Source organism: Herpailurus yagouaroundi, unplaced genomic scaffold (genome assembly GCF_014898765.1).
Source record: "Herpailurus yagouaroundi ecotype Mexico unplaced genomic scaffold, PumYag 29, whole genome shotgun sequence".
In the NCBI taxonomy this organism is placed as follows: Eukaryota; Metazoa; Chordata; class Mammalia; order Carnivora; family Felidae; genus Herpailurus; species Herpailurus yagouaroundi.
In genome coordinates this window covers 95,639,386-95,655,036 of record NW_024412377.1, presented here as the reverse complement: position 1 = coordinate 95,655,036, position 15,651 = coordinate 95,639,386, and the positions used below count along the sequence as shown (strand labels likewise).

Below are 15,651 nucleotides of genomic sequence, written 5' to 3'. Positions count from 1 at the left end.
CAACCCAAGCGTCCATCTGTAGATGAATGGATAAAGAAGAGTGGTGCATGCACACACACACACACACACACACACACACACACACACAGAGCAAGAGAGAGGGAGAGAGAGAGGGAGAGAGAGAGAGAGAAATACTACTCAGCCATAAAAAATGAGATCTTGTCATTTGAGACAACATGGATGGACCTAGAAGCTTTTATGCTAAGTGAAATAAGTCAAAAAAGACAAATACTATATGATGTCACTTATATATGGAATCTAAACAAAACAAAACAAATGAATAAATAACAAGCAAAAACAGACCTGTAAATACAGAAAACAAACTGATGGTTGCCAGAGGGGAAGGATGTAGGGGAATGGGCAAAATGGGTGAAGAAGACTGGGAGATCAGGCTTCCAGTTATGGAATGAGTAAGTCACAGGGATAAAAGGTGCAGCATAGGGAACATAGTCACCGGTCTCGTAGTAGCGTTTTATAGTGACAGATGGTAACTACACTTGTGGTGAGCAAAGCATAATATATAAACTTGTGGAATCACTATGTGGTACACCTGGAACTAATGTAACATTGGGTGTCAACTATACTTCAATTAAAAAAAAAAAGGAATTAACTAGATCCTTTACAAGGGAAAAAAGGAAAGAAAGAGAAGAAATAGAAAAAAAGAACAATTAGGAGAAGCAGCAGTCAAGTTGTGAGTCTGGTATCTGTCTCTTTCCCTTTACGGATGTGGCAGAGTCTGGTGCTAGGTTCACTGAACCTGTTTCCTCTTCCCTCTGGTCCACAGCTAGCCTACATTTTGCAGCCTCCTGGCATTAGTGTGTGATTATGTGACAAAGGTTTGGCCAGAGTGCTGTGGGGGAAAGTGGTACGTGTCCCTTCAAAGCTTGCCCTGCCAGACCTCCCACATGTGATCTTCTGTACTCTTTCCTTTTTAGCAACAACCTTGGAAATCCCTAGTTGAAGATAGAATCTCCAAGGTGGAGGGAGTCTGAATCCCTGATTCAGTTGCACTTTATTTGAGCAAGAAATAAGCTTCCATGGTGTTAAGTCATTGAGATTTGGGGTTTATCTGCTAAGGTAGTAAATCCTTAACCAACAGGGGAAGTGGCTAGCATTGCTTTTCACTTTTCATGTACTGTAGAGAAAGCTCACATCAAGTTTGTTTTCATCTATTGACTGGGAATGTAATTTATAGCCATGTGGCTAATATAATGAAATGCCAAATCAACCCCAAATGTGGATGCCACGTAGAATTTATTATAATGAGATTGACTATATGATAGAAATTAAATGTGACATTTCAATTCCAGATTGCAAGATTCTATCTATCAACATTTTGAAGATGCTAGACATCTTGAGGGGAGACAAAGGTGAGTAAGATAGTTTCTGCCTGGAAACAGCTGGCAGTCTGGCATAGCTGAACGAGCAAACACTGTTAATTGTATTCTCATATTCATCCTCCTTTCTTCCTTGCCAGGAGAACTTTGATTTTGTTGGGGTGGTGGGGAACAAAATGATAGGTGACCGGTCAAGATTCGTTTTAAGGCAGAGATCCTGAATTCTGATGTGCATTAGTAGAATTAGACTCAAGTGCTAGGAGGATTTGGGACAGGTTTTGCTTTCCTGATGAAAGGGAAATATGTGCCTGACATTTCTCACTTCCTCTCTTCCTCCTGCTGTGAACATGGCTTGATTTCTGAAGCAGTAGTAGTCATTTTGAAATCTTGAGGGAAAACCCCAGAGAATCACAGAGCCAGTAAATCCAAATTTGTTTACCCCACTGTTAACTGGACTTGCTGGTACTTGCAGCTGAAGACACTCCTAATTGATAAAAGAGAGATGAGAATAAGAAACAGCTGTTAGGCAAGCTGCGGGTAAGTGCTATAACAGAGATAGGTAGCACTGGGTGATACGAGGAGGGTGAGAAGGAAGGCTTCATGAAAGAGGGAGCCCTCTGAATTTGGACAGGACTCTGAGGAACACATATGATTTACACTCGACGATACAGGGATGGAGCCATTATACGGAGAGAGAACTGCATAAGGAAGGGGATGTGTGTGGCAAAGCTTGGCTCTATGTGGGGACTTGTGAGGAGCTGCGGGTGGCTTGTGTGTGACATGGAGGGAGTAGAAATTTTAGACAGTAAGTCTGGGAAGATTGATCATTGCCATCTGGAGAAGCCCATAAAGGCCAAGGTGGAGTTTGGTCTTAGTTGGGTCAGCATGAAGGGGAGACGGTGGCATAATAAGAGGTGCAGTTCAGAGACTGTTTGTTGGCCATGTTTATCATAGTTTATTTGGATTGAAAACCACCAATTTAGATTACCCCAACAGTCCAAGTGAGAGCAAATAAAGACCTGAACTAGATATGGTTATGAAAGAGAACAGATTGGTGAAGTGAGGTGAAGTAGGTGAAGTAGGTGCTTGCCGCCGGATGGACCTGGGGCCTGATGACACCTGCCCTTCCTTGGTAAGGCCTTGTGCTGGGTTTTGGAATCTGGAGATGAAGTTTCTTCATGGTTTTTCCTCTGCCGGGAGCATATATCTGCCTTCCTCCTGACCGTCAGTCACCATCTCTCTAGATCCTTCAATACCAAGCTCAAATCCCACTTCAGAAGAGTCCACATATCTATCAATGGGAAAAAGGATAAACAAATGGTGGTGTGGCCATACAGTGGACACTACAAAGTTATAAAAAGGAACAAACCAGTGACACATGAAACAGCATGGCTCTCACATAAATGGTGCTGAGTGAAATAAGTCAGACATCCTGTATGATTCCATTCATATGAAGTTCAGAAACAGGCAAAAATAATCTAAAATGAGGAAAAAAAGCCCCAGAATAGCGCTTGCTATTGGAAAGGGGTATGAAGGAGTTTTCCGGGGTGATGGACAGAGGTTTGGGTCATGAAGACACATGGATTTACTAAAACCTGTAAAATGCTACACTTAAGATCTGCATTTCTCCATGTAGATCTTACCCTTCCCCCCAAAAGTAAACAAATTTTGAACTGTAGTTAATGACACACAAGCTTAAGAATCTAAGGATGAAACATCCTGAGATCTAAACTTACTTGGAAATGTATCAAAATATAAGAATGACGGATGGATGGATGGCTAAATATGTGGTAAAGCAGAGATAGCAGTGTTAACAATGACAGAATCTAGGTGATGGATAAGAATGGGTGCTTAATGTATAATTCAGCTTCTCTGTGTGCTTGAAATAGTTCATAATAAAATACTACGGGAAAACCCTCGAGCTTAAGATTTGATAATTCACCTATCAAAGAGGACTGGTAATAAAAAAACCTGCAGGCAAACATTGGCCCTTTGCAGGTGCTATGACCAGGGGCTCTAAAAAAGGTGTCATTCAGGATGCCTTCCCAAATAATTTTGTGTAGTAGGTGCAGCAGAAATTCTCTTCTCTATTTTCTACACTTTTTTCCTGAGCTCTGGCATCATTAAGTCTTACCCCCTTACAGACTAACCCTCTATTCCTTCAGGGTTTGTGTGTCCGATGGTCCTGGGGCAAAGAAGTACAGACCACCTAAAACATGTCCTCCAGTACTAAGTTTCACATCTAGTTTAATTACTGACTGCAAAGTTATTTGAAAATACCACACAACAGGGGTGCCTGGGTGGCTCAGTTGGTTGAGCATCGGCTCAGGTCATGATCTCAGGGCTCTTGAGATCAAGTCCCACGTCAAGGTTTGCGCTGTCAGCGCGGAGTCTACTTGGGATTCCCTCTCTCTCGAAATTATACAAACTTAAAACACACACACACACACACACACACACACACACACACACACACACCAGTGTGGTTTGTTCCTTTGTTCCAAGAGTAAAGAGATTTAGAGAATAAAGAAATGTTAATGTACTGACAGAAAAACTTCCCGGTCCCCTTGAGGTCTCCTGGGGAACAGAAAGGGCAGGACCAAATAATTGGAAATGGTTGGCAATGCAATTTCATTTTTGCCCCAGGAAAAGCCCATCTTCACATAGATTGTAGGGCTTCTTTCCTCTGTGTTTAGCCAGAAGCTCTATCCCTTTTGTGACCAATACCTTTTTGTTAAGAGTCTCTAATTCTACTCCTGATACTCATTTAATGATGTATTTCTTTTTTGTCCTAACTGGAACATCCTTGTTCACAAGTTTCAATCTTTCAGAAATCACTATTTTTCAGAACCCCTTCGGCAGCTGGCCAGCCGACTTTTCCCTCACAAAGTCATGTTGCCTATAGGTCATTTGCTGCAGTTTTCAGTTTACCAAATATATATATATATATACATATATATATAAATCATCATGTTAAAGGGACATCTGTTCCTGTGTTTACTTACTATGTATCTCTTTGAGCTACTGATATTACTTTCATATGTATTTTTATTACATATTTAATGAAAATCTAGTTCTTAATATAGATCAATAACACATCTTTCTAACCTTTACAATTTTACTCTCTCCAATCTCATACATGTTGATTTACAATTTGCTCATTTTTCTATTTTGCTTTATTCAGATGTCCTAGAGATAGGAAACAAAGTTTCAGGGTTTTTTTTTGTTTTCCCCTTGGAGGGCATAAGCACTCTAACTCAGTGATTTACATCCTTGGATACGCTTTAGAATCATCTGGGGGTGTTGTTTACTCTGCAGATTCTGGGACCCATCCCTCATACAGGTGTACTAGGGAGGACATTTTGAGAAACATTTATTAGGACATGGGTATGTTACATAATTTCAACCTCACAGAAACATAAAATGGGCTAACCTGAATATTTAGAACACATGTTCATGTTTTATTATTTACATTTTAGCCTCCAATTATCAACACTTGACAGTGCTGTTTTATAAATCAATGTGGAAAAAAGAAGACTTGCATTTGTCTTGAAAATGAACAAACCAGGCACCACGAGAGAAAGCCTGATGGTTTTCTAGCAATCGGTCTTTGCAATTTTGTGTGACCCTTGGCTAATTATGTTTTCTTCTTTACATTTTTAAGTGGACTCTGGGGATAAATTGCCATTAAGAGTCTGAAATTTTATGTGAGGTGTTCAAGGAGTATCAGGAGGTCAGCACTTACAAACTAGCAACTTATAAAGGAAGAATTTTTACTAAATACATGAAAATGGTTAAATAAAATCAAGATCCCAAAAGTCTTGCAGTGAAAACAGTAGTCTCCTGCTCTCTCCCCCCAACCTCCAATGTCCTTTTCATTGGCAAGCATTTTCATCCTCTTAGCTCTTCCTTCTGGTAGTTATGTTCATGTTGGTTTCTTTCCTCCAGTTAACTATTTTGGTCATTTTTCAAATGAATGCATGTATTAATGTATATTATTTTTAGACTCTTAAAGTTTATAAAAAACCTGAGCAGTCTCCTGCCCCACACCCTCCCAACTCTCCAGATTAATGGCTTTTAACAGTTTCTTCTGTTGTTTTTTCTCAAATAATTGATCACATCTTGATTTGTTACTTTACATATTAGTGATTTCCTGATATGTCAATGAGGATTTAGCAGTTAGACAGCTATCCCCACTTTTCCTCTCATATTGTCCCCAAATAGTTACCAGACTTAAGTCCTTTAGTCCATTTGGGTTGCTGCTACATTCTTTTGCAAATTTCTAGATAGCAACATGGAAGGATTTCTCTTGGTATTTATCCATGAGTACAACTGTTAGGTTGAAGGGTATGTGCTTCTTCATCCTGAATAAATATTGCCAACAAACATGGTAAAAAGCTGACAATGTCAAGTGTTGGTGAGAATGCCACATCTGAGTATGTGGGATGGTACCTTACTGCAGTTTTAATTTGCATTTTCTCAGTTACTAGTGGGAATATTTATCTTTGCATGTATTTATTGGCTATTTGGGTTTCCTCTTCTCTAGATGGCTTGCTTCTTTCTAAGTATCTGAGTCCTAAAAGTTCTAGATACCTGTACTAATAGTTTGCTGATTATGTTCCTTGCAGAAAGCTCCACTGTTTTCTTAAGGATTGTAAGTCTCATGCAGTATGGATTCCTTTTCTTGTCTGTGATGTTTTTTTTTTCCCCTCTTTGGAAGATTTTAGTAAATTCCTTTATACTCTTGATTTCTATATTCTAATTTTACTGCTGAACATAAGGGGCTCAATTATTATGTTAATTGTTCATGAAATCAACCACATAATACTTAAAAAAAATCTAATTACAATAGGCATACCTAATTCATAAAATAACATGCTCAACTCTGATACTGTCGACAGTTTCAGCATACATTTTCCTACACATACTATATACCATCAGTAAATTTTTTAGGTATGATACACAATCGCTTCTTTTATCTAACAGTCTTTGGCATTTTTCTGTCAGTACCTCATTCTCTTTAACTGTTACAGACAATATTAAATTCTACAGACATATTGGTTGGTTATTTCTTTATTGATTGTCATTTGGGCTGTTTCCAAGTTTTATTTTTTAAGTTTTTTTTTTAAGTTTATTTATTTTGTGAGAGAGAGTGCACGTGTGTGAGTTGGCAAGGGGAGCAGTGCAGAGGAGACAGAGAATCTTAAGCAGGCTCTGTGCTGTCGGTGCAGAATCCGATGTGGCTTGATCTCATGAACTGTGAGATCGTGACCTGAGTTGAGATCAAGAGTCTGATGCTTACCCGAATGAGCCACCCAGGTAGCCCTGTTTCCAAGTTGGAAAAAATTCTCAGTGCAACAAATTCTCTTGGGTCTATCTCTTTGTTGTTCAGGATTAATATTTAGAAGTAGAAACTCAGCTCTGGGTCCAAACCCAGAATATTTTTAATTTTAATTGATATTGTTAACTTAAACTCTAAAAAAGTTGTATTAATTTACAAGGCAAAAAATGCCCTTTCTTTGGATACCTAACAAATCCAAATCTTTGCTAACATGGTAGGAAAACATGTTTTAATTTTCACTTTTTAATTCAGTGAAGTTTAATTTTGTTTCCAACTTCATAATTTTGGTTTCTTGCATTATCTAGTTTCATTTCACTACCTTTTTAATTTCTAATTTTAGCCATGTGCTTGTTTTAAATCACTCTTTTTTGTAAAGATCAACTTTATTCTTCTATCATTGTAACATCCATGGAATCCCACAGAAGATCAGAGGCAGAGTTTTTAGAGGTCTCAGACCTTTTCTTTTAACCTTCAAAAAGACAGTGTCCTACCTGCCTCTTTACTAGCCCAATGGAATATACCAGAGTTTCCTCAACTTACTGATTGCCTGAGTGAACAGAACCTTTTTTGAGAAGAGTGAATGAAATGCATAGAGAATTCAAAGTCTCTATTTTAATTTTCTTTTAATATCTGAGTTCTATCTCTTCTGTTTATAATCCATGTCTGACCTTTGGACAAATCTGTCTAGTTCTATCTCTATAGGTCCTGGTTTCAACTCATGCTCTCGGGGAATTTTTTCAACTTTGGTTTTTGAAAGATATGCTACCGTAAGTAGGTGCTGGTCCTTGATGGGCATCATACAGCTATAGCAAAAAAGGTTTCATAAATGGTTATCTGATATGGAATAGTTAAGACTAATTTTAACTATAGTCTACTTAAGATTAATTTATAAAATCTCATTGCTTACAAATAATTAGCCATTGACCTAAAGTCACAAAAGTCTTTTTTTCTAATATTAAAAAAATATGTAATTGGAGGGGAGGGGGAACAACTAACTTGAAATAAACCAGAAAACACCTTCACATTAATTGTTCTTCTCATATACTTCAAATTTGTACTTAATGCTTTTCTCCTCCTGGATATCAGAAAGAACACCTGGGTATCTGTAAAAGAAAAATATGTGGAGTAATTTGTCAATTAAAAAAAAGATATATACTGTGTCAATTAAAAAGAGATAGCTCAGCCAAAAGGCATCAATAGAGTAAATAAAAGTTTCGTCTTCATTTTTTTTTTTTCACAATGGTAAGTCACGGTGAAACTAGGTATCATACAAATACACTATGGAACAGTGTAGGAAACAGAAAGAAGAACTTGCAAACTGTACCGAAAGTTGGGAAACAAAAAGTGCAATTTATCCTTTCCTTCTGACTCCTAATTCTTCTGTCTCAAACTAGCCACTGTCAGCAGTTTCTTTTACCTTTCCACTATCACCCAGCTAGTATGAAATGTAGTAACATTTTGCAAATCTTACACTTGATATCAAATTTCTTGCGTGAGCAAATGAAAAACAAGATACAACCTTTAGCTGCTTAGAGCAGAACTGAAGTTATGTGTCCTGTATAGTGAAAGATTCTGCTGTTTAATCAGTGGACACCACCCTGCTCTAATTTCCCAGAGTGTTCCTCACGGCAGTTCTTTTACGGACATCACTGTTTATCTGAAATTTTCTCTCACTTAGATCTGTGTTCCTGCCACCTTCCAATTCAAAACCCAAGCCCTCCTTTGCGTATATACCAAGAGGCAGAGTTGCTAGATCATGTGGTAGTTCTATTTTTAATTTTTTTGAGGAGCCTCCATACTGTTTCCACAGTGGCTGCTACCAGTTTGCATTCCCACCAACAGTACACAAGAGTTCTCTACATCCTCACCAACACCAACACTTGTTATCTCGTTTTTTGTTTTTGATAACAAATCAGGACCTCAAAGAAATATATATCCTCCCATGTTCACTGCAGCCTAGTTTACAGTAGCTAAGCAACCTAAATGCCCATCAACAGATGAATGATTAAACAAAAATGCTGTATTTACATACAATGGAATATTGTTCAACTTCAAAAAAGAAGGAAATCCTGCCATATGCAGCAACATGGATGAACCTGGAGGTCATTATGCTAAGTGAAATAAGCCAGTCACAGAAGGACAAATACTACATTATCTAAAATGGTCAGACTCATAAGAACAGAGAGTAGAAGGGTGGTTGACAGGTGTTGGGGGAAAGGGGAAACACAGTTGTTCAAAGGGAATAAAGTTTGTTGTGTAAGATGATTAAGTTCCAGAGATGTGCTGTGCAATGCTTTGCCTACAGTTAACAACACTGAATTGGAAAACTAAAATTTTGTTGAGAGGAGGTCTCATGTTGTATTCTTACAATAACATTTTTTTCCCACTGAAAAACCCACCACCAACAAAAAATCCCCTCAGGTCCTCCACTGAGGACTGTACTGACCACTCTCGTCTCCAACCCAAATCTTATACTTCCTCAGTATTGTGCGAGCTGCACCCCCATGTGCTCCAGGTGGGGATGAGGAACACCTGCTTTGATCAGACTTGTGTTTGACTCTGGTTCTGTTGTCTTCACCCTTATGAATAATCTGGCCCTGAGTTCATTACATTAAGTGCTCTATAAATGTTATTCTTTAGTATTATGAGTTTCTTTCACCCCGTATTTTCTAAACTCATTGTAGCAGGGATAAGATAGGGAAAGATTTAAATCTCTTATGATACCCAGTGCAATGCTGAGTAATAACAGGTATTAACCTTTTGTTGACTAATTAGAGGTTATGCCATTTGATAAAAAACATAAACATATAAAGTAACAATAGTATAATAACATATAAAGAAAATAAAATCTATGTTTCTATTTACTGACCATTTCCTGAGCTGTTTCTGTTCAACTGTTTTAGTAGCAATATAGCATTTTTCTTTTTTTAAAGCAGTGATTTTTCGAGGCCAACTTTTAACCATAATTTTAGTTTCTTTGGAATGAGTCACCAAAAAGTAACATTTACATTTTTGTGTGTTTATAAAATTCTCAAGAGTATCAAGATTCTCAGTTAAAAGATAAAAGCAAAATATCAAAATTATTTCTAAAACCACAAATAATACTTAGAAATACTATGTTATTGGCTGGGTATAGTCAGCAGCCACGGTATTAATGTTAATCTGCTCTGTGAAACTGAAATTCAACTCTGCTTCGGATTAATTTTACTTTTCACAATATTCATATATTCAGTCTATTATTCTTTCAAGAGAGAGAGCATGCCTACACACAGAGAGGGAGGGAGAGAATCCCAAGCAGACTCCACACCCAGCGCAGAGCCTGACACAGGGCTCAATCTCACCACTGTGAGATCATGACCTGAGCCGAAATCAAGACTCAGACACTTAACTGATTAAGCGACCCAGGAGCCCCCATATTCAGTCTGTTTAATAATGACAGAACTACCCCAACCATCATAATTCCAAACTTTTCTGAAGAGCAAACTGCTTAGGAGCCACATATGAACTCTGAGTTTAAGCCTAACAGGATGTGGAAATGCCTCCTATTTGTTATGAACCACCCAGATAGAGATCCCCCTCTAGAATCTTCAGGCAGTAAGGAATCCAGTAGATATGAAGAAACATAAGATTCGAACTGACAAAGCATGAGAATACTGAGATGATGTAATGTAAAGTCTAAGAAAGAGGTAAATAGTTATCTATAAGAAACAACTCACAACTAAATTTAAATGAAGACAATAGCAAGCACAGGCTCAGGAGGAGACATACAAATAGTATGAATAAGGATCCTGTTGGCTAGTCAGGAACTAATGGGAACAGAAGAGGAACTGTTAGCCCATCAAAAACTTTTTAAATTTGTCCATTGATAAGGGGCATCTGTCCCAGCTCTGGAGCCAACTACGGCCTCAAAGTCCTCTTCTGGCCTTTATCCTCTTTGCATAGTTACATGGAACGCTGTTAACTACAAGGAAAAACCTGTTTGGGGCTCATTAAGCAGAAAACTGCTGGTATAAAACATTTAGGCCTGCTGGTTTGGCTGGAGCCTAGTGTGAAATAGTTTGAGATGGGAAAGATTTCTTATAGGTAAGATGAATGAGGGCACAGCCTTAGAGGACAGGCTGGAATGCTGCTGTCAAAAAAAAAAAAAAGAAGAAAAAAAAGAATTATGCAGACAATGACCCATGGGGGAAAAAGGCAGACGCAAAGTAAAACCTAACTTTGTTAAGATTTTTTTTCTGCTTTTAGGTTTCTACCACTTGTGGCTTCACCCACATTCTAATTTTATTCCCTTTGCACTTCACAATAGTCCTCTCATCTTTATTTCATTTTACTAGTGCTTTTATTACCAGGAAGTATGGTGTTAATAAAAGATAACTGTTTGAACTGAAACTTATGTCACTACAAGAGGGCCACTAATAGGGAGAATGGGGGGGTCTAAACTCTGTGTAGCTGGGGGAAAAGAAAAAGGGGAAGTAGAGAACAATCAGAGCTCATTTCTGGACGGTACGGAGCAATTCTAAGTTCCCCAGTGTACAGACATTTGGAGAGAATGCAGCTCAAGAATTGAGCAACATTACGGGTTTTCAGGGACAAAGTATATTCTCTTTGTCTTTCCAGGTTTCTCTTTTTTCTACCTCAGGAAAGACTGACCTACTCCAGATCTCCCCTTAGGGGATTCCCTCCACTCTGCGTTCAGGAGGTTGTTACTATGTTGGTACAGGCTTCAAAGTAAGACAACCATCAAATGATGTAACAGGAAAAAAAAAAAAAAAAGACTCCATTTTCTTTCATAGCCTTGTCTAGAATGTCCATTTTTGAGCAATTTCCTTGGAATTTGGTTTTGGATAGAAATTTCCTATCTGAAGCTTCCCACTTTTAAAATTTTCTAAGACATTTAAAGAACTGGGGAGCCTGGGTGGCTCAGTCACTTAAGTATCTGACTCTCTGTTTCGGCTCAGGTCATGATCTCACAGTTCATGGGTTTGAGCACCGCATCGGGCTCGGTGCTCTCAGTGAAGAGCCTGCTTGGGATTCTCTCTCAATCCCTTTTCTGTGCCCTTCCCTCACTCTCTCTCTCTCTTAAAATAAATAAATAAACTTAAAAAAATAAAAAAATAAGAACTAACACCAATCCTTCACAAACTCTTCCAAAAAAATAGAAGAGGAAAGAGACCATTTCCTGACTCATTCTGTGAGGCTGGTACTCTCCTGACACCGAAACAAGGTGAACACATTATTAAAAAATAAAACTACAGACCAATATCCATTCTGAATATAAATGCAAAAATCCTCAACAAAATATAAGCAAATTAAATCCAGGAACATATAAAAAGGACTACACATTACTACCAAGTGGATTTATTCCAGAAATGCTAGAATAGTTTAACACGAAAATCATTGAATATAATACACCGTATTTATTAATATTTATTAATATTAGAAGGATGTGTTAAAACCTAGTCTGAAAGCATTGATACGATTAATCTTCTACTTTTACTCTTCATAGCCGATAGCTGAGAAGTACTTAAAAAAACTTTTTTTTAAAGTTGAAGTATGAAAAGTGCTTTTAAACTAAAATGCTGTGAGTTTTCAAAATCAGGCAGTTTCATGCTGAAATCTTAACTCCATCTTTTCTTCCATCACCACCACTGCTATCCAAGTCCCTTGTTCTTTCACCTCAACTCCTGCAGCTAACTGGTCTCCCAGCTTCACTCTTGTCCCTTCTGTTCTCCACAAACAGCTGGAACAAGGTCACCCTCTCTTCAAACCCTCTAAACTTGTGTCTGGTCTGACCCCTCTGGCCTCCCCCTTGCTTATAATGCTCAGAGGAGTCAGTCCCTGCTCAGGGTCAGGGAGCACAACCAAGCTTGTTCCTGCCCTCTGGTCTCTACACGAGCTATTTCTCTGGTTTCTGGAATGCTCTTCTCTTTGCATGGTTGGCTTCTTGACATTTAGATCTCAGCGTAGACACCACCTCTTCAGAGAGGACTTCTCAGACAATATGGTATTTACCACATCACAATATTTCAGTTCTCCATATAGCAACTCTCTTAATGTTTACCTTTCATTTACTACTCTCCTTTTCTACTACAAATACTCTAATCTTAGAGAGCAGTGACATCTTCTTGGTAAGCACTGCTTCCCCAGTGCCTAAGACAGTGTCTGATGCTAAGCAGAGACCTCATAGAATGAGCTAATGACTACTCTCTAGATTTCAGTCAAATTATTAAAACTTAAACATCCCAAGTTTGTTAAAGCAGATTTCCCAAAATTCCTAGTTTTTTTAAAAAATTTTTTAATGTTTATTTATTTTTGAGACAGAGAGAGACAGAGCATGAACGGGGGAGGGGCAGAGAGAGAAGGAGACACAGAATCGGAAGCAGGCTCCATCCAGGCTCTGAGCCACCAGCCCAGAGCCCAATGCGGGGCTCGAACTCACAGACCGCGAGATCGTGACCTGAGCTGAAGTCGGACGCTTAACCGACTGAGCCACCCAGGTGCCCCTCAAAATTACTAGTTTTTGTCTGCAGAACACATTACTACTCCAAATTCAATATGAAGAGATAAACTGTTTCTCTGATTCTTAAGCAGGAAATCCAAAAGTACTTGAGACAAATTAATAACATTTTACTTACTCTGGGAGAAGTTTATATTTCTCCAAATCAATTTCTGGAAAAAATGTGTCACTTTCAAACTCCTGCATAATCCTTGTCACAAATAGTCTAACGTGGCCTGGCCTGTTCATGGCTTCCTTTGAAAAAACACAAGAGGCATCAATTTCTTTATTTATCTGTCAAAAGAAACAGAAACTCTTAAGATTTGTTTGTTTTAATTACATAGTCAAGTTTGTAGCTGGTATTAAGAGACATGCTCCATAACTTGTCACCTCCAAAGCATGCTATTTAAATATCCTATTATTAAGTTTGGGGTCCTGCAAAGTATGTCTTAGTTATTTTGAGAATGGCATTAATAATTATCACTAATTATGAGAGTGAGTTTAAATATATTCTGGCCTCTAGTTTGCTTACACGAATTCTTTTTTCATTTAAGCATTCAGTATTATCTTCTTTCTTTGGTGGTTGTTTAAGAATTAAGAACCCTAAATTATCTGGTTGCTCTCCACAGAAAAATTTGCATATGTATATATATGGATAAGATAGTATATAATTTTATGAGATTTTGATTACTAAAAATCCCAAGGGCATACTTAATTAGTACATTTACACGGAATTTAATAACGCTTCCATTTCTTAGGAGATAGCTACAATGCTAGCAGGTAATTTACTTTCTTAGCCTCTGTTGCTAATGATTGTATTGGCCTTATATTGTTAATGACTTTTCTAACTATAGCCTATGCTACTGTTGATAGTTTCTAGAGAAAAAACTGCACTTGAATGAATATCTTAAAACTCTAATAAAAAGTCATGAGTCTTAATTGCATCTCCAAGAAAGTAATAACCCTTGATTTTCAAATAACTTATGGAAGAAAAAAATCTATAATTTCAAGTGTGTGTTATCCTTGAAATTCCAAATAAGGGCATAGAACAAATGTTACTTTTTATTTTTGGCTTTTTACTACAGTAAATATAAAATCATTTATTCTCTTGCCCCAATCAAATAAATATCCTACCAATTCTTAATGTTATCAAAAATTAGAAAAACTGAATAGGACGAACCACAGCAGCATTTGAAAGTCTATATCCAAGGAAATACTATATGGCACAACCTTTTCTGTAAAGGGTCATATGTAAATATTTTAGGCTTTGTGGACCATGTGGTTTCCTTCTTTCCTTTGTGGGCAACAGCTGTAGACAATACTAAACCAATGGGCATGGCTGTGTTCCAATGTAACTGTGTTTACAAAAACAGGCTGGCCCCACCCAGGGAAGATGAGCCTAAAAGTTCTACAAGTTATGGTGATGAGAGGCAGGTGCATAATATAAAATTACCAGGTGGAGATTCTACTTCCTTATAATTTATGTACATATAAATACATCAAATTATATATTTAAATATTTATAAAAAATAGGGGTGCCTGGGTGGCTCAGTCAGTTGAGCGTTCTGGCTTCACCTCAGGTCATGATCTCGCGGTCTGTGAGTTCGAGCCCCGCGTCAGGCTCTGTGCTGACAGCTCAGGGCCTGGAGCCTGCTTTGGATTCTGTGTCTCCCTCTCTCTCTGCTCCTCCCCTGCTCACACTTTGTCTCACTGTTTTTCAAAAATGAATAAATGTAAAAAAAAAAAAAAAAAAAAAAATTAAATATTTATAAAAAGTAGATTTTCAAGTGAATGTGGTATTAAATCATTCAAAATGCATATTGAACAAAATAAAGAAATGACTTGTTTTCCTAAAAATTCATGCTTGGCTGAAAGATCAAAGGAAAATGTCCATTTCCTCATAAAACAAATAAAGCAAACCAAAGGTTGTAGAAACAGGTCTGGGATCCTGGTATATCTTTAAGTCTTTTAAAACAAATTCAGTGTATATATGTTATAACAAGACACCAAAGTGTAGGGGCTGGCTTTTTTCCTTCCCATAAACTTTAATTTTTTATTAGTGTTTTAAGAGTCCAAAAATTCTATTTATTATCCTCAAAAATTTTGAAAGCTGAAAGTCATTTGGTATTCAAAAGAAGAAATATTTTGGAGCACCTGGCTGTCTCAGTCTGTGGAATGTGACACTCCTGATGTGAGGGTTGTGGGTTTAAGCCCCATGTTGGGTATAGCGATTACTTAAAAAAATAAAATCTTATGGGGTGCCTGCGTGGCTCAGCCGGTTGATCATCAGACTTCAGCTCAGGTCATGATCTCGCAATTTTTGAGTTTGAGCCCCGTGTCAGGTTCTGTGCTGATAGCTCGGAGCCTGGAGCCTGCTTCAGATTCTGTCTCTCTCTCTCTCTCTCTCTCTCAAAAATAAACAAACATTAAAAAATAAAATAAAATAAAATAAAATAAAATAAAATAAAATAAAATAA

General features: G+C 37.7%; 1 protein-coding gene across 5 annotated transcripts in view; it reads right to left on the bottom strand.

Annotated features, from left to right (window-relative positions):
- Positions 1 to 2,268: 2,268 nt before the first annotated feature.
- DHFR (dihydrofolate reductase) overlaps positions 2,269 to 15,651 on the bottom strand; it is a 24,053-nt gene continuing 10,670 nt past the window's right edge. The window contains exons 5-6 of one of the 5 annotated variants that reach the window (XM_040449733.1): positions 13,314 to 13,468; positions 2,269 to 2,628 (exon numbers count right to left, since the gene is read on the bottom strand). In XM_040449733.1, the coding sequence (XP_040305667.1) occupies positions 2,514 to 2,628; positions 13,314 to 13,468 (270 nt within the window). In that variant the 3' untranslated portion in view covers positions 2,269 to 2,513. Of the gene's footprint in view, positions 2,629 to 4,552; positions 7,782 to 13,313; positions 13,469 to 15,651 lie in introns of those variants that run through there. The other 4 variants (XM_040449753.1, XM_040449744.1, XM_040449762.1 and 1 more) reach the window with 4 other exon arrangements.